Source organism: Lepus europaeus, unplaced genomic scaffold (assembly GCF_033115175.1).
Source record: "Lepus europaeus isolate LE1 unplaced genomic scaffold, mLepTim1.pri SCAFFOLD_3_1, whole genome shotgun sequence".
In the NCBI taxonomy this organism is placed as follows: Eukaryota; Metazoa; Chordata; class Mammalia; order Lagomorpha; family Leporidae; genus Lepus; species Lepus europaeus.
Window position 1 is genome coordinate 7921672 of NW_026909276.1, and position 19626 is coordinate 7941297.

The 19626-nt window shown below is 47.8% G+C and overlaps 1 protein-coding gene across 1 annotated transcript; it reads left to right on the forward strand.

Annotated features, from left to right (window-relative positions):
* Window positions 1-15652: 15652 nt before the first annotated feature.
* LOC133755308 (sodium-dependent neutral amino acid transporter B(0)AT1-like) lies at window positions 15653-18994 on the forward strand (the record flags this gene model as incomplete). The annotated part of the gene is given in 7 exon segments (XM_062185459.1): window positions 15653-15789; window positions 15849-16005; window positions 16532-16736; window positions 16820-16948; window positions 16951-16978; window positions 18329-18491; window positions 18791-18994. Coding segments are annotated over 7 exon segments (1023 nt in total), but the record flags the coding sequence as incomplete, so codon positions are not given.
* Between the last annotated feature and the right edge of the window lie 632 nt (window positions 18995-19626).

A 19626-nucleotide genomic window follows, 5' to 3' on the forward strand; every position in this document is an offset into this window, starting at 1 on the left:
TTCTATGAGTTCCAATAGTCTTTTAGTAGAGTTCTTTGGGTCCCCTAAATAAAGAATCATATCGTCTGCAAACAGGGATAGTTTGAGTTCTTCCTTCCCAATTTGCATCCCTTTAATTTCTTTTTCTTGCTTAATAGCTCTGGCTAAGACTTCCAGAACTATATTGAATAGCAGTGGTGAGAGTGGGAATCCCTGTCTGGTACCAGATCTCAGTGGAAATGCTTCCAACTTTTCCCCGTTCAATAGGATACTGACCATAGGTTTTTCTTTTTTCTTTTTCTTTTTTTTTAACATTTATTTAATAAATATAAATTTCCAGTGTACAGCTTATGGATTACAATGGCTTCCCCCTCCCATAACTTCCCTCCCACCCACAACCCTCCCCTCTCCCGCTCCCTCTCCCCTTCCATTCACATCAAGATTCATTTTCAATTCTCTTTATATACAGAAGATCAATTTAGTATAAAGATTTCAACAGTTTGCACCCACATAGAAACACAAAGTGAAACATACTGTTTGAGTACTAGTTATAGCATTAAATCACAATGTACAGCACATTAAGGACAGAGATCCCACATGAGGAGCAACTGCACAGTGGCTCCTGTTGTTGACCCAACAAATTGACACTCTAGTTTATGGTGCCAGTAACCACCCTAGGCTGTCGTCATGAGTTGCCAAGGCTATGGAAGCCTTCCAAGTTTGCTGACTCTGATCATATTTAGACAAGGTCATAAAAGACAGAGTGAGGATAGTAACCAATGATCGTAAGAGTGGTATTTACCAGGTTTGAACAATTATACAGCATTAAGTGGGGAAGAGGACCATCAGTACACACAGGTTGAGAGTAGAGCCATTGGTGGTAGAGTAGAGGTTATGATTACAAAGGAATGAGGCCCAAGTGTGCTAGACAGGGTCTAGAACAAAGGACAGAGTCATTATTAGAGGAGCTAAGAAAGGTGCTGTCTAAGCTACAATTAAGTTTTCTGATTGAGAGGCAAATAGAACCTGATAGAAGGGGCTTGATAATAATCTGGTGGGCTTTAGGCCTTGTAAGATAAGAGGCCCAGACCTATCTATCTCTTCACATGGGGTATATACTAAGGGAGGTGTGAACCTCCTAGGGGAAGGCACTCTGTTTACTTTCATTCCTTGGCAGGGCTGGGAGGAGAGCTGGCCAGGTAAAGGCAGGTGGCATGTCTAACAAGAAATTTACAGTTCTGCCTGCAATGTTGCTGACCCTACTTGGCCATCCCCTCAGCTGCAGTGGTCACTTTGGAAGTTGGGCTGAGTGAAGGGCTTTTCAGCTTAGAGCCAATAAGATCTGTGGCTCTGACCTGGGCATCCTTCGACTCCAGGGCAGGTCCATTTCCAGTGATCCAACTCTTGGCAGAGCTGCCAGGGCTCTTCACAAGCTGACTTCTGCTGAAGCCCAGGCTTACCACATTGAAAGCCACTGCAGTGGACTGGCCTGTTGGGTCTGCTTGAGGGCAGATCACTGTACAGATCAGCCATTAATAGGCCTGCCACCCATTGCTTCTGATGCCTAGCTTTCTTTTCCTCCTGGTTTGTGTTAAAGCAGACCAGAGGATGCAAGTCAAGGGAGTGCCCATGTCCCATCTCTAATCTTCGGTGGCCTGAACTACAAGTCTATAGTCACAGGCATGTTCTGTAGTACTTTTTCTAAGGTAGACAATGCCCATGAGGAAAATTATATTCTCACTTTAAAACTTTCTTTCCCTTTGGTCTGAAAGGGAGGTTTTTTTCTACTTACTCTATACTTCGCTGATGGCGAAGTGAATCTAGCTATGAAATTATAATTTAAGTTCTTATTTTGGCTATGCTATTACAGAAAAATGTTAGCCATCCTTTTTATAAGGTCTAAAGATTAAATTGTACGTCCTACAGATTCCTTCATAATATAATTAGTTTCCTACCTTGAGGAGAATAGAGAAATGAAAGAACAAGTTGGGCTTAGAATAGAGAAATGAGGGAGCAAGTCCTAGATCGCTTGCTGACAATAGCAATATTACATGAATACTTAGCAAACCATTTCAACCATTAGATAACAACTTAAGAAAACATTTACCAGAAGGTCCAATGCCTTCTATAAATTTTAAGAATCATGTATTTGAAAATGCCTCTTAAATATCTAACATGGTGTAGTTTGTTTAACCAGTAAACTGAAGCACAACCATCTAAAATGTTTTTAGTTTCTTTCTACCAACAAGTTTAAAACATGACACACAGATTCAGGTCACACAAACTAAAATGTATCTTTGATTGATTTTAGCAGCTTGAATTTATGGACAATCTTATCTCTAAGCCATTTAAAATAAAACTCTTAATAAAATTTCCTATGTGGAAATACAATATGTACACACATATATCATAGCATAATAGACCAATATAGCAATTTTAATAATAGCTTTTAAAATCTTTAACTCTTTTTGTAGATTGCCAATTGATTTGAATTGCTTTTTGTTTTTAGATTACTTTAACACATTGCTTTAACAGAGCATCAGAGTTTAATTCTATGTCAAAGAGAAATTGAGCTTCCTGTGATCTTTTGCTGTGAGGTTTCCTTCCTTTACCTTCTTTCATATTGGTGACCATGTTTCTGTGTTTCTGTGTGTAACACATCTTTAAGCATCTTTTGCAGGGCAGGATGAGTGGCAGCAAATTCTTTCAGTTTCTGTTTGCTATGAAAAGTCTTAATTTCATCTTCATTCACAAATGAGAGCTTTGCAGGATATAATATTCTGGGCTGGCAGCTTTTCTCTCTTAGTACCTGGGCTATATCTCACCATTCCCTTCTAGCTTGTAGGGTTTCTGATGAGAAGTCTGCTGTGAGTCTAATTGGAGATCCTCTGAGAGTAATCTGACGTTTCTCTCTTGCACCTTTTAGAATCTTTTCTTTATGTTTCACTGTGGTGAGTTTGATTACAATGTGTCGTGGTGAGGATCTCTTTTGGTCATGTTTATTAGGGGTTCTATAAGCTTCCTGTACTGAGATGCCTTTGTCCTTCTCCAAACCTGGGAAATTTTCTGCTAGTATCTCACTGAAAATGCCTTCTAATCCTTTCTCCCTCTCCATGCCTTCAGGAACTCCTAGAACCTGAATATTAGGTTTTTTAATAGTATCCTGTAGATTCCTGACAATATTTTTTAGATTTCTAATTTCCTCTTCTTTTCTTTGGTTTGCCTGTTTCCTTTCCTGTTCTCTGTCTTCTAAGTCTGATATTCTCTCTTCTGCTTCGCCCATTCTGTTTTTAAGGCTCTCTAATGTATTTGTCATTTGATCTATTGAGTTCTTCATTTCATTGTGGTTGCTTGCCACTATAACAGTTTCATGTTCTACTAGTTGTTTCATTTCATTTTGATTCCTCCTTAATATTTCATTTTCACAAGAGAGATTTTCTATCTTGTCCATTAAGGATTTCTGTAGTTCAAGAATTTGTTTTTGAGAACTTCTTAATGTTCTTATCAATTTTTTGAGATCCGCTTCTTGCATTTCTTCGATCTCATCATCTTCATAATCTTGAAGAATTGGGGTGTCTTTTTCATTTGGGGGCGTCATAGTGTCTTCCTTGTTCTTGTTACCTCGGTTTTTGCGTTTGTTGTTTGGCATGTTGGAGATATTTGGTTTCTTCACTGTGGTGTTTTTTCTTGTTACACTATGGCTCTATATTAAGTGGACTGTCTGCTTTCAGTGGAGCCTTAGAGGCTTGAGATGAGTGTGGACTGAGAGCTGTGTTTGGTTCTTCAGGGTTGAGGGTGTGTCAAAGATGACACTCCCAGCTTAGGTGTGGTAAATCTCTCTCTCTTTTTTTTTTTTTGATTAAAAAGGGAAGTAATTCCGCACAGCTGAACGTAATTGGAGGTAGTTAGCAGGCAAATGATATACCCACAGGAGCCAGAGATTGGAAGCTCTTTCCCAAGGACCACACAGGGAATCTGTGCTGCCCTCAGTGTGGGCTCCAATTCTCCTGCAGTCTCCCACTGGGTTGCCAAGTTAGATGCTAATCTCCTGTTATTTCATCCCTGCCCCCAGAGTCAGGTTTTTCTGCTAGGCTCAGGGCTGGTACAGACCTGAGTTCACCCTGCTTATGACGTATGTCCAAAATGGCGCCTGCTCTTTGTCTTGCTCGCCTTTGAGGGGTGAGCAGAGAGAGAGAAACTCGTGTCCGTATCGGTCACTTTTTTTTTCCCCTCTCTCTTCTAGTTAGCCTGGTGAATTTTTCCCCACGGAGTTTCAAGCCTCGTTCCCTCTAGCCTCCTCTTTCCGCTTGCCCACTGGTGTCTCGGGCTATTGAGGTTCGGCTCACCTCGCGTTCCAGCGCTGGCGTGTTGAGTCTGCCACTGGTGTCCCGAACTTGGGCTCCCACGCTCTCCACGCAGGTCCACTGTGAATCACTAGTTTCGGAAGAGTTTCCGCTGCTGTTTCTTCCCCTACTCTTCCTTGACGCTGCAGTATCTCCACTTTTATTAACCTGTGTGTCTTGCTTTACTATCAATGTGCTCCCTTCCTATTCCGCCATCTTGCCGCTCCCCTGGCCATAGGTTTTTCATAAATCGCTTTGATTGTATTGAGGAAAGTTCCTTTTATACCCAGTTTGCTTAGGGTTTTCATCATGAAAGGGTGTTGTATTTTATCAAATGTTTTCTCTGCATCTATTGAGAGAATCATATGGTTTTTCTTCTGCAGTCTGTTAATGTGGTGTATCACGTTGATTGTTTTGCGAACATTGAACCATTCCTGCATACCAGGGATAAATCCCACTTGGGCTGGGTGGATGATCTTTCTAATGTGATGTTGCATTCTATTGGCCAGAATTTTATTGAGTATTTTTGCATCTATGTTCATCAGGGATATTGGTCTGTAATTCTCTTTCAATGCTGCATTTTTTTCCTGCTTAGGAATTAAGGTGATGCTGGCTTCATAGAAAGAGTTTGGGAGGATTTCCTCTTTTTCGATTGCCATGAATAGTTTGAGGAGAATTGGAGTTAGTTCTTCTTTAAATGTCTGGTAGAATTCAGCCGTGAATCCATCTGGGACTGGGCTTTTCTTTGTTGGGAGGGCCTTTATTACTGTTTCAATTTCTGTGTCAGTTATGTGTCTGTTTAGGTTTTCTATGTCTTCCTGGTTCAATTTAGGTAGGTTGTATGTGTCCAGGAATCTCTCCATTTCTGATAGATTTCCCTGTTTGCTGGCATACAAGTCCTTGTAGTAATTTCTGATGATTCTTTTTATTTCTGTGGTGTCTGTTGTTACATTTCCTTTTTCATCTCTAATTGTATTGATTTTGGTCTTTTCTCTTCTTTTTTTGTTAGTTGGGCCAATGGTGTGTCAATTTTGTTTATTTTTTCAAAAAACCAGCTCCTCATTTGGCTGATTTTTTGCAATGTTTTTTTGGATTCAATCCTGTTGATTTCTTCTCTCACTTTAATTATTTCTCTTCTCCTACTAGCTTTGGGTCTGGTTTGCTGCAGATTTTCTAGATCCTTGAGTTGACTTGAAAGCTCATCTTTTGGTGCCTTTCCAATTTCTTGATGTAGGCACCTATTGATATAAATTTTCCTCTTAACACTGCTTTTGCTGTATCCCATAGGTTTTGGTATGTTGTGCTGTTATCCTCATTTACTTCCAGAAAATTTTTGATTTCTCTTTTAATTTCTTCTATGACCCATTGTTCATTCAGGAGCATGTTGTTCAATCTCCATGTGTTTGCACGTGCTCTAGGGATTCCTGAGTTGCTAATTTCCAATTTCATTCCTTTGTGGTCTGAGAAGCTGCATGGTATGATTCTAATTCTTTTGAATTTGCTGAGACTTGCTTTATGGCCTAGTATGTGGTCAATCCTAGAGAAGGTTCCATGTACTGCTGAGAAGAATGTAAAATCTTGCTGTGTAGGATAAAAAGTTCTGTAGATATCTGTTTGGTGCATTTAAGCTATAGTGTCATTTAAATCTACTGTCTCCTTGTTGGTCTTCTGTCCTGATGTCTGTCTATCTCTGAGAGTAGGGTATTGAAGTCCCCCAGTACTATTGTATTGGGGTCTAAGTCTCCCTTTAATTCGCTTAACAAGTCTTTTAAATAAACCGGTGCCCTGTAATTAGGTGCATATACATTGATAATCATTATATCTTCCTGTTGAATGGATCCCTTAATCATTATATAGTGCCCCTCTTTGTCTCTCCTAATAGTTTTTGTGGTAAAATTTATGTTATCTGATATTAAGATGGCTACTCCCGCTCTTTTTTCATTTCTGTTGGCATGGTATATCTTTTTCCAGCCTTTCACTTTCAGTCTGTGTGCATCTTTGTTAGAAAGATGTGTTTCTTGTAAGCAGCAGATAGATGGGTTTTGTTCCTTAACCCAATCAGCCAATCGGTGTCTTTTAACTGGATTGTTCAGGCCTTTAACGTTTAATGTGACTATCGATGAGTAGTAACTTTGCCCTATCATTTTTGGGTTTCCTGTGATCTTTTGCTGTGAGGTTTCCTTCCTTTACCTTCTTTCATATTGGTGACCGTGTTTCTGTGTTTCTGCGTGTATCACATCTTTAAGCATCTTTTGCAGGGCTGGACGAGTGGTGACAAATTCTTTCAATTTCTGTTTGCTGTGAAAGGTCTTTATTGCACCTTCATTCACAAATGAGAGCTTTGCAGGATATAATATTCTGGGCTGGCAGTTTTTCTCTCTTAGTACCTGGGCTATATCTTGCCATTCTCTCCTAGCTTGTAGGGTTTCTGATGAGAAGTCAGCTGTGAGTCTAATTGGAGATCCTCTAAGAGTAATCTGGTGTTTCTCTCTTGCACATTTTAGGATCTTTATGTTTCACTGTGGTGAGTTTGATTACAATGTGTCGTGGTGAGGATCTCTTTTGGTCATGTTTATTAGGGGTCCTATAAGCTTCCTGTACTAAGATGCCTCTGTCCTTCTCCAAACCTGGGAAATTTTCTGCTAGTATCTCACTAAAAAGGCCTTCTAATCCTTTCTCCCTCTCCATGCCTTCAGGAACTCCTAGGACCCAATGTTCAGTTTTTTAATAGTATCCTGTAGATTCCCGACAATATTTTTTAGATTTCTAATTTCCTCTTCTTTTCTTTGGTTTGCCTGTTTCCTTTCCTGTTCTCTGTCTTCTAAGTCTGATATTCTCTCTTCTGCTTCACCCATTCTGTTTTTAAGGCTTTCTAATGTGTTTGTCATGTGATCTATTGAATTCTTCATTTCATTATGGTTTCTCTTCACTATCACTGTTTCTTGTTCTACTAGTTGTTTCATTTCATTTTGATTCCTCCTTTATATTTTATTTTCGCGAGAGAGATTTTCTATCTTGTCCATTAAGGATTTCTGTAGTTCAAGAATTTGTTTTTGCGAGCTTCTTAATGATCTTACCAATTTTTTGAGATCTGCTTCTTGCATTTCTTCTGTCTCCTCATCTTCATAATCTTGAATTGGGGTGTCTTTTTCATTTGGGGGCATTACAGTGTCTTGCCTGCTCTTGTTACCTTGGTTTCTACGTTTGTTTGGCATCTTGGAGAGTGCAGAGAGATGCTATTTTCCCAGCTGGTCCCCCCCCTTTTTTTTCCTTCCAGTCAGCCTGGTGTAGTTCCCCCTCCCCCCCCCCGTGTGAGCTCGGACCAAGGTCTAACCTTCGTGGCCAATGTCTCTGGTTACCTTTGCTTCCACCACCGTGGCTCAAATTTTGTGGGTGGGCTTCTGTAGCTGGGCTCGTTGTTTTCCCAACTCTAGTGGCCCCCGTGTCCGTGGCGCGGCTCGATGTGGGTCAGGTCAGCGTGGCGCGGCGTGGCTGGGCGCTGCTAGGTGCGGCTCAGCGCAGCTCCGTGCGGCTCGGCAGGGCTCGGCGCGGCGCGGCAGTGGGCCACCTTACTCTTCCCGTAGGTCCTCCGTGTCACATCCACTAGATCCGGAAGAGTTTCCTCTGCAGTTTTTTCCTCTGAGTCTCTTCTTAAGGGTGCAGTAACTCCACCCTTGTTAAAATTTCTTTTCCCAAACTGTTGTGTGTGCCCTCACTCTTCCGCAATCTTGGCTCCGCCCCTGAAAAGAGTTTCTTAACCCTGCTGTCTCCAATGAAGAAAGACCCCCAGAGAGTAACTCAGGGGCTGACATTCACTTCACACTACAAAAGACTTGGCCACTGTGGGAATCTTGGGTTATCACCTACAGGCAGTTTTGAAGCCCAGGACAAGGTGGAGATTGAAGGGTGTGTTGAGAAGACAGCATCCTGTAAAATTTCCCAGGGGAACCTAAAACAAAAGACATTCTGATAAAATGTCTACCGTTAAAATAAGTAAAAGGAGATGTGCAAAGATTTGAAAAAGTAATTTATTTTATTTATTTCAAATGTCTAGCGTGAGCGATCGAGAGATAGAGAGAGGGAGGGAGAGTACATTCATTCATTGGTTCATTCCCCAAATTCCTACAAGAACTGTTAGGTAGCAAGTCAGAAATTTAGCCTATGTGTGTATGAGAAAGGCCTGAATACCAACACCTACTGCAGAAGCTCCAGAAGCCCAGCATTTTGCACTTCAAATTCCTGCTCAGACACTGATAACCTCCCAGGTGGTCCCACCCCTTCCTCCAAGGAAAGCTCCTGGGAGAATTTCCTCTCCTCAGGACCAAAGGGGTTACCTGACCTGATAACATGGGGCAATAAAACCTAGGAAGCCCCCCTACTCTGGCCAGGTGCCAGCAAATCTGGGGGGGGGGGGGATTTGCTAATTTCCATCCAACAAGCTCTTCTTCCAGGACTCTCCATCCTTTGTCATGGAGGATGGGGGAAGTGGTTAAAAAGACTCCCATAAAAACCTAGGGAGTCCAAACAGACTGTGCACTCAGCTCTCTGCCTCTCTGCTGAGCCACCAGCCTGGCCTGTGCAGGTGTATTCTCTCCATTCAACCATGTAACCTCGCTCTCCCCCAGTCCGAGTGACTGGGTGCTCTCTCTCTGTCATCTGATGGATGCCCTATCCCTATCTCCAGTAAAGCCTTATCATTCCACTTTCTGTCTCATGCCCGAATTCTTTCTTGGGTGAAGACAAGAACTGCACAGCTTCCACAGCCTTCCCTCCAGTGACAGACTAGGGCTGTTCACAAACAGAAAAACAACTTTCAAAGAGTTACTGATTTTCCTGTAGAAAAATGACAAGATATATTTTAGCAAAGATGAGTGGGAAATGTTCTTGTTTTCATGAAAGAAAGAATTCAGATGTGGTACAGAAGAGTTGTAAGCAATGTAGCATATTTGTTGGGGTAGAATGGGGATGGACAGCTCTCCAGAAAGAATCTGAGAGGGTGCCCAGTTATTCAGACTGGAAAATCAAGGTTGCATAGATTAGTGTGGAGAATACAACTTATAGGCCAGACAGGTGGCTCAGCCAAGAATTGAGCACCGAGTCTGTATTCAGACTGGAGCTTATAAGGGAATGAGGTCCCATTATTTTTTCCTTTTTTCTTTTCTTAAAGATTATTTTATTTATTTGAAAGGCAGAATTACAAAGAGAGGAAAGATAGAGAGATCTTCCGTTTGCTGATTCACTCCCAAATGGCCACAAGGATGGGTGTGCTCCAGGTCACACCCAGGAGCCAGGAGCCAGGAGCTTTACCAGGTCTCTCATACAGGTTTGGAGGCACAAGGACTTGGACCATCTTCTGCTGCTTTCCCAGGTTGCATTAGCAGGAAGCTGGATTGGAAGTGGAGCAGCTGAGACCCAAACTGGTGCTCCTATTGGATGCTGGCATTACAGGAGGAAGCTTAACCTGCTACACCACAACACTGGTCCCTGGGGCCCAGTTCTTCCCACCACTTTTCTTTCTCCTTCCCTCTTCTGGGCAAAGGACTTGCCAGGTATGAAATAGGTAAACTAGCTCCCAAGGTTTTATTACTGAATGTTATTAGGTTGGTAGCCCAGATGGTACCAGGAGATTCATCTGGGGAGCTTATCTTGGGAGAAGGCTAGAACCACCAGTAATGTTATCAGGGTAGGAGCAGTATTCTGTGGTGGAAAACACTAGGCAGCTTCCAATGTGTGCTTCTGAGGCTGCTAAGGGCTGCTGCCTTGCCTCCCCTTCTATGGTGCCTTGTGTTCCTTAGGTCTCTCTTACATGCATAGGCTAATTGTTATTTCCTACCTAACACATTGGAGCTGAATGAAGTGTGTCATAGAGAAAAATAGTTGATAGTTTTGGAAGTATTAGGGGAGAAAGTGGCCAATTGGTAATGCGGAAAAAGATCTGGATATATAGGCATTTATTGCCAGACTTATTGCTATGGATTGATCATGTTTTGTCCACTATGACAGTCATTGGGAGATCAAATCCCAATAATGAGTTATTATGAAATAGTACTAGATGACATCTTATAATGTTATGGGCTAGGTTTAGGGCCTAAATTAATTTTCCAGGTTCTTGCCTTTAATTAGAGAATACTAAACACAGGCCCAAACACAGCATGGAATGTGATAAACTGTTTACAAAGTGAGAAACACACACCCAAAAGGGCTTAATTAGGAAGAATGGGGCCAAAGAAAAGGAATTACCATAGCCTGCTCTGCTCCTCCTGAGTCTAGGTGGAGGACAGAGAGCTTCTGTTCTTCCTAGCTTTTTATACTCTTAGAAAAATGGAAGTGTTGGGGCCCATGCTGTGGTGTAGTGGGTAAAGCTGCTGCCTGCAGTTGAAATTGGAGAAGATCCCCTAAAATCTACACTAAAAATGTGACCCTTAAGGTTCTGGGGTGCCACATGTGCTACCAGAATTTGGGGTGCCATACGATTTCATCATGGGCTTGTTACTACATCCCCAATATTAATAAGCCCAAGAGGGTTCTTGCCTATTATTTAGAGAAGAATTCTAAATATTGGCACAGATAAATGAGGCAGCAAGGTACATTTTAAGCTTTTATTTAGTGAGAAAGATGCATAGGAGAGTGAGAGCTTTATTTAAGAGAGAGAGGTAAATAGGGGTTCATACCGAGCACCAGGAACCAGCCATGTGGAAAAGCATCTAGGCCAGGAAGCCTGGAGCACATGGCCCAAAGGCCATGTGCCCTGGTGGCACAGGGCTACAGCCAGCACCCTCCTGGTAAAATCCAGGGAAGAAGAGAGGGCCAGGCCACACCATGTCCCATCTTTTAACCCACTTCCAAAGGCAAGTGGTTAATTAACCTGATTGGCTGGTGGGCACCCAAGTGTGGCCAGGTAGGGGAATGAGGCCACACACGGGCATGGTGAAGGCATCAGTTAGGGGCATGAGGTCACACAGGGGCTTGGTGAAGGCGTGGTCTTCCAGTTCACAAATCTAATCAATTTTAGCCTGTATGTCTGCCTACTTCACAGTGCTGGCATCCTATATGGGTGCCAATTCATATCCTGGCTGCTCCACTTCTGATCCAGCTCTCTGCTATGGCCTGGGAAAGCAGTAGAAGATGACCTAAGTCCTTGGGTCCCTGCACCTGCATGGGAGAGACCTGGAAGAAGCTCTCAGCTCCTGGCTTCAGATCGGCACAGCTCCGGCCATTGCAGCCAACTGGGGCATGAACCATCGGATGGAAGACTTCTCGTTTTCTCTCTGCCTCTCCTTCTCTCTCTGTATAACTCTGGCTTTCAAATAAATAAATGAAACTTTAAAAAAAAGAAAGAAAAATGGAAATGTTTACATGGTACAGCCCTCATGTCCTGGGTAAGAGGAGGTACTTCCTGGGGAGGGGTCCCCTGATTGACAGGAAGATAAATACGAAAACACAAAGTGAACTAGGTGTGACTTCCAGCTCATTAACTTAAAATTACCTATCTAATCTTCACCACATCAATAAGAGGTGATTAGGATAAGTCTTTTCATGTGATTAATGAGTTATTGCCAGAGGTCTGCTATAGAAATTACTTTGGGGGACTGGTTTTGTGGTATAATGGGTTAAATTGCAACCTGCAATGCCAGCAAGCCATATGGGTGACAGTTCAAGTACTGACCACTCCAATTCTGATCTAGTTCCTTGCTAATGTGAGGGTGGCAGGGGATGTCTCAAGTGCTTGCCTCCCTGCACCCATGTGGAGATGGGGATGGCATTCCAGACTCAGCATTGGCCTCATCCAGATCTGGTCATTTTGACCACTTGGGGCATGGACCAGTGGATAGAGGATCACTCTTTGTGTCTCTGTGTGTGTGTATCTCTTAACTCTTCCTCTCAAGTAAATGAATATATCTTTATTTAAATATTTTATTCATTTATTTGAGAGGCAGAGTTACAGATATAGAGAGGGAGAAACAGGGAGAAAGGTCTTCCATTCACTGGTTCACTCCCCATATGGCCACAATGACCAGAGATGCAGCAATCCAATGCCAGGATCTTCTTCCAAGGTCTCCCATGCGGGTGCAGGGGCCCAAGCACCTGGGCCATTTTCTACTGCTTTCCCAAGCTATAGCAGAGAGGTGAATGGGAAGAGGAGCAGCTGGGACATGAACCAGCATCCATATAGGATTCTAGCGCCACAGGCAGAGGCTTTGCTCCTTACTCTTCAGTGCCAGCCCAGCAAATATATTTTTAAAAAGTCACTTTGAATTGGCCTCTCCTACATTCTTTTTTTGGGCCACATAGCCTCTGTATCACATCTAGACCTCTGTCAAGAACACTGCAACCATAGACTGCTCCCAACCTTTGATTTGAGCCAAATAAAGATACTTTTTTATAACTTACACCATAACTCTATAGTATTGTATTATTAGCAACAAAAAACAGCATCAGACACTGAGGAAGGTCTATGCTAGGAGGATTGGGTTGTGGGCTTGATGACCTGTTTCCCAACTAAGAGTAATTAGGTCACCCCTGGAGAGAAAGGAGGGAGAGAGGACCCTATATGTCACAGCTTCTCTTCCATACATGATGAAGTCTGTATTCTCCCTGAGAATTTGCTCATCCTCACAACACAATTTGGCAAGATTGGCTCTAGGACTGAGCCAAGGAAACTAAATGCAGGGATGAGAGAGGATGCTCATAATCCCAGCTCACATCCTGAAAGCTTGAGGGGGTTGTTTCCACATATTCCCCATTTTTCAGCTTCTGAGGTGTTTGGGCATCCTTCTGATGGCTCCTGTGGTGAGGGGAATTCACAGAGCAGCAAAGGCTGAGCCACCAAGGGCCTCTCTTGGGAACAGACTAGAGAAGCTGTGTTTGGCAACACCAAGATCAAAGATCCCACATGGTACTGCAGTGTTGTCTCAGCATACCTGATTGGACAGTTTGTTCAGCTGGTGATTATGCATGACATCAGAAAAGATTCAACCAATCAGAATTGCCCTGGCATAGGGGTAGTCCTTTGGGCAGTTTCTGTTGGGGGACATTCAGCTCAAGTCTAACGCCACCTCATCTTCCTGGGGGCTGGCTCTTGACAGCAGCCTGTACTGTCATGTCCCTGATGATTCCACCTGAGATCCCTCAATCCCCACCATGTCTGTGATCCTGCTGGGATCTTGTGACCTAGAACTGAGCATCACAGTCACAATTCACTAACATTTACTAAATCTTGAGTCTTTCAGTTTCATCATATTCTTGGCATACTTCTCTTGTATGTCACTTCAGTATTTTTTAATTTGCTTCTAGTCTGTATCTTTTTCCTTTAAAATAGATTTCTATTTGTTTCTTAGTGATATATAGTAACCCCATTGATGGTATAAGTTGATCTTATACCCAGGATTCTTGCTTAGTTCTCTTATCAGTTTGTTTCAGGATTATCTCTGTATAGATAGTTTTGCCAATGTGGGAAATCTAGTAGTGTTTACAAATGAGTAAACTCACAGTGTCCCGGAGCTCAGGATGCACCTGGCTGTCCGGCACACGTGGCCGAGGGCTTTAGGCCATGGCCGGAAGGAGACCGGATAACTGCGGGGTGCCAAGGCAGGACCGGCCAGATTTAAGGCCTCCCCTGCTACAGCCCCGGTGGCACAGCGGCACGCCACGAAGGAGGCCGTCTCTGCCCAGCGAATGTGTTAACTCCGCGAGGAGCCAGTGAGGGGCAAGAGGCGGTTCCCGAGGGAGTGGCGGGAGACTTGACCGACACCCACTCACCTCATGAGATGTGCGGAGAAACGCTGGACCGAGAGTTCATTGCGGGTACAGGGGGAAAACAACTCCAGGGGAGCAGCTGAACGTCTGTGGCCACGGCGGTCGGGAGGCAGAGGCCTCTCCCCACACGTGGGTGCTGGGTGCCCATGCTCCTCACACTCGGTTCCTGGGGTGCACCGAGTGGCAGATGAGGGCACAGGCCCGGCAGGTGCTCTGTGGCGGCTCCCCCGGATCTGCCCAGGCTTGGAGCAAGCTGCAGACCATGGCATTGGGAGCGCCAGAGCTGGGGCCAGGTCGGGGAGGCCAGCGCTGGAGACCAGGATGCTTCCAAAGAACCCTGGCTGACCTGGCATGCTGGCGGTGTGACTCGGTGCAGCCCGAACAAGTGGTTAAGTGGCCACAGGGAGAGACGTGTTCTAGAACGTTGATAACACAGAAGTTCATTTCCACCACTGCCATGTGGCACAGGGTCAGGGAGGCCTCTGCTTCCTGCCCCTGGGTGCTGCCTTCAGCGCGGGCCAAGGTGATCCTGTTCCGCGTCCCACCGGGTGTCAGGTGTGGGGCCACCTTTGGTGTCCAGGCTTTTGGCTGTGTGGTTTGCTGCGTGCCTCCTTCCCAGTGAAGCCCCCAGCTGAAAGGGGGCCACCTTGGCCTGCCCGGGGCCTGGGAGGCACCTGTGGACTCCAGGTGGGGGCTCACCTGTGCAGGCCATTCTCGCAGCCCACTGGACATGTGTGAGCTGTGATGGCCTGAGGTCTCCACTCAGGGTCGTCCCAGCCTCAGGCTGACTCATGCCAGTGGGGACTTCTCCTTCAAGTTCACATACAACCCGACAAACTGAACATTTTGGTCCATCTCCTGTTCCTGCCCAGCCCTGAATTCCTGTAATTTCAGAATGAGGTCAATGTCATCCACATTCAGAGGTCACTTCCCAGAAGTCTCAGGCCAGAGCTCCCAGGGATGGCTGGGAGCGTCCCCTTGGGTGAATAGGGTGGGGGAAGTGAGGAACCTGAGATGGGGGGACCTCGGCCTTGGGGAGGCAGAGCTGGCTGCAGACCGTGCCGTGTGCAGTAGGGGCAGCGGGTGGGGCCACGTGCAGCTGCCTCTGCCACCTTCTCCAGGGCTCTATCTCCCCAGCCCAAAGCTGGGTGCCCACCTGTCACTGACTCCCAGGCCCCACCCCAGGCAGCCCTGCTCTGCTTCCTGTCTCTCTGGGATCCTCCTGCGAGCAAGGGCTACAAGCACCCTTTGGCATCCACTAATGTCACTGAGGCCCAGCTGGGACTTGAACCCAGGGCTCTCCTGCTCCAGAACCAGGGGTGACAGCTGCTCCGGGGGCCCCAGAGCCAGCAGGCTGTGGTGGGGGAGGCGTGAAAGGCAAGGGCCAAGGGTCCCCGCTCTGGGCTCCCACACTGGGCACAGCCCTCTGGCCCTCTGAGTCCTTAGCACCCGCACCTGCTCAGAGGGGCACAGGTGGGCTGCCGCCCAGCCCACTTCCCAGCAGGCCCTGGGCCCTCAGTCCTGGCCCCAGCAGTGGTGCCTCTGCTGACCTCCGCCCCGTGGGGTGACACCACTCTTGCCACACCAACAATTGCGAGATGGACTCGGTGGTCATCTCCATCAATGGCTACACGTCTGTGTACGCGGCCATAGTGATCTACTCCATCGTCGGCTTCCACACCACCCAGCGCTACGACGACTGCTTCAGCAAGTGAGTGGTCCCGCCCCCGTCACGCCCCACGCATGGCATCATCCTGGCTCTGCTCCAAGGAACATCCTGCACCTCATGAACGCCTTTGACCTGCCGGAGGGCAAGGTGACCCAGGAGAACTTCGCGGAGATGCAGCGCTGGTGGAATGCCATGGACCCCACGGCCTACGCCCAGCTCACGTTCCAGAGCTGCGACATGAACTCCTTCCTCTTGGAGGCAGGTACCGGCACCCCGGCAAGCAGGAGGCAGAAGTGCCCCCGCCGGCCCCTCAGGTTGCACCTGGGGCTGCCATCAACTTCCCTTTGGTCGCCACGATGCTGGCTGTGGCACATCCTGCTGCTGCTCGGCTCCCCACGCACTGCCTCCTCTCTGTTTGGGAGCCCCCAGGTTGTGGGGGTGTCACCACTTCTGGGCCGGCGGCTCCCACAGTGCAGAGCTTGGTGCCAGGATATGGCATCACCCATTGTCAGCTGTGTGTCACCTCCTGGGCCCCAGGTGGCTGCCGGCGTTGCCCATCCCAGCCCAGGCGCCCTCAGCTGCTCCTTGCTCTGCCGGGGCCAGGCGCCATGCACCCTCACCTCCTGGCCCACAGATCCGCTTTACCCGTGTATCTGGAGCCAACAGGCTGCCTAGGATCAGCCTCATTCTCGCTTGGTGTGGTTCAGTGGGATGTGCGCTGACAGGGTGACAGTGTGGCCGTCAGGGACCGACAGGCCCTGGGTGACTGGGTGCCATCGTGCAGGGTATGGAGGGCACAGGCCTGGCCTTCATTGTCTTCACAGAGGCCATCACCAAGATGCCGGTGTCGCCACTGTGGTCCATGCTGTTCTTCTTCATGCTCTTCTGCCTGAGCCTGTCGTCCATGTTTGGGAACATGGAGGGCGTGGCCATGCCACTGCAGGACCTCAAGCTCATCCCTGCCAAGTGCCCTAAGGAGCTGCTCACAGGTGCTTGTGCCATGGGGGGCCCAGCTGTGTCCCCTTCCCACTGGGTCACAGGTTGGGACCCGCTCGGCTCTGTTTCCCTGTAGGCCTCATCTGCCTTGGGACCTACCTCCTGGCCCTCATCTTCACACTGAACTCTGGCCAATACTGGCTCTCCCTGCTGGACAGATATGAGGGCTCCATCCCCCTGCTCATCATTGTATTCTGCTAGATGTTCGGATCCTCTATGTGTATGGCATTGACAGGTACGAGGGAGGAGGCAGCAGGGAGCTGGGCTGGGGCCAGCCTCAGGGGGTGCAGGGCAGACAGCAGAGAAGCAGCCCTGAGTCCCAGGAGGGGGCTCTGCAGGGCCCCCCAGGGGGCAGTCCATGCCCCTCTGGCTTCCAGATCCTCCTACACCTAGCTGTGCAGAGCGAGCACTGACAGCAGCATTGGGAGACTGCCCAGAACTTGGGGTGTATGAGCATGGAGGCCACAGCAAGAGCAGGCCCTCTGCCACATGGCCGAGCAAGAGTCTTGGTCTGGGTCCCCCACAGCAGCCTGGGTGCAGATACAGCAGAGGAACGAGGGGTGGGTGGGCAGTGGGGCTGGGGTCCTCAGCCCAGGGTACCTATGTTGTAGTGGGGGGCTGTTATCTCCCTGGAGCTCCAGGCCTTTCCAGAGGGAGGGCCTTCAGCCCCCACTTGGCCAGACATCTGGGCACTCACCTTGCTGGGTGGGGTGGCCACCAGACAGCAGCCTGAGAAGCTATAAAGGCAAGCTGCTTCTGAGAACCGGTGTGCAGGCACAGGTGTACAGCTATAGGTGAGCAGGCCAGGTGTGTGAAGGCCAGGCATTTGCAGGCCTGGTGTACAGGTACAGGCATGCAGAGGCACAGGTGTGCAGGCACAGGTGTGTGCAGGCCAGGTGTGTGTAGGCCAGGCATGCAGAGGCCAGGTGTACAGGTACAGGTGTGCAGAGGCACAGGTGTGTACAGGTACAGGCGTGCAGAGGTACAGGTGTGCAGGCACAGGTGTGTGGAGGCCAGGTGTGCAGAGGCCAGGTGTGCAGGGGAAGATGTGTACAGGCACAGGTGTGTGCAGGCCAGGTGTGAAGAGGCCAGGTGCACAGGTACAAGTGTGCAGGCACAGGTGTGCACAAGCCAAGTGTGCAGAGTCCTGGTATACAGGTACAGGTGTGCAGGCACAGGTGTGTGGAGGTACAGGTGTGTGCAGACCAGGAGTGTAGAGGCCAGTTGTACAGGCACAGGCGTGCAGAGGTACAGGTGTGAAGTTACAGGTGTGCAGGCACAGGTGTGCAGAGTCCAGGTGTGTGCAGATATAGGTATGCCCAGGTGTGTACAGGCCAAGTGTGCAGCAGCCATGTGTGCAGGTACAGGTGTGCAGCTGAGGGGCAGGCCAAGGTACACAGGGTTGGCCACGCTCTGGTAACATGCAGTGTGGGTTTGGCCGTGCGCATGGCCCCACAACTGTGCAGCTGTGCTTGGCACTGTACATGTCCACACGTCCATCTGTGAAAGGCCCGGAGTACAGGGCAAGGCAGGCAGTCAGTGTCTCACCCAGGTCAGTCGACACCGTCCCAGCCTCTGTCTCCAGGTTCAACAAAGACATTGAATTCATGATTGGGCACAAGCCCAACATCTTCTGGCAGCTGATGTGGTGGGTTGTCAGCCCCCAGATCATGCTGGTCATCTTCCAATTCTACTTCATGGTCAAAGTCAGCAAGGAGCTGACCTACAGTGTCTGGGACCCCAGCTACGTGAGTGCCTAGGGCCACCCATGCCAGAAGGGTCACAGGTCGGGGCGGGGGCCCTGCATGTGCTCAGGGGAGGGTTGCAGTTTGGGGTGGAGGCCATATGTGTGCTCAGGGCAGGGTCGAAGGTCAGGGTGGAGGCCATGCATGTGCTCAGTGGAGGGTCACAGTTCAGGGTAGAGGCCCTATGTGTGCTCAGGCGAGGGTTGCAGGTCAGGGCGGAGGCCATTAGTATGCTCAGGGGAGGGTCGCAGGTCAGGGCAGAGGCCCTGCATGTGCTCACCTCTGGCCTGGTTCTCCCCCAGGAGGAGTTCCACAAATCCCAGCAGGTGAGGTACCTGCCCTGGGTGTACATGGTGGTGGTGGTCGTGGCCTGCATGCCCAGCCTCATCATCCCCTGCTTTGCCATCTACAAGCTCATCAGGGGCCACTGCCAGCAGCCAGGGGACCAGCAGGGCCTGGTCAGCATGCAGTCCACGGCTTCCATGAATGGGGACCTCAAGTACTGAGGGGCCCAGCCCTAGGCTGCGTGTGTCTGTGTGAGTGCACGCATGCACACATTTATGTGTATGTGTGAGCATTGCATATGTGTGTGCACTAGCTTGAATGTGTAGACATGTATGTTGTACATGTGTATATTCATTCATGTGTATGTGATGTTTCTCCATATGCATACATGTCTATGCATATGTGTGTACATGTGAGTTATGTCAGCATTGTGTGCATGCCTAGATATGTATGTATTGTGTGCATATATGCCTGTGTGCATACATGTACATGTTTTATGGGTGTGTACATATGCATGTGTATGTGTGTATGTGCATCTGTACATATGTAGCTGTATATTTTGTGCACACGTGGACATGTGCATCATGCTTACACGTATACGCACACTGCTTGTATGCACGTACATGTTTGTGCATATCCAGGTGCACACATATTCACATACATGTGTGCATCTGTGTTTACATGTTCATGGCACACATGTGTACCATGTGGGCCCAGTCTCCTTGTCATGAACACGGTACAGCATGCCACACAGCCCTGGGTATGTCCCTCAAAGTCAAGAGCTGAGGGGTGGGGAGGCTGCACCTGCTGCACCCCAGGTTGCCATGGACAGCCGTGGAGCCTGGAGCGTGGG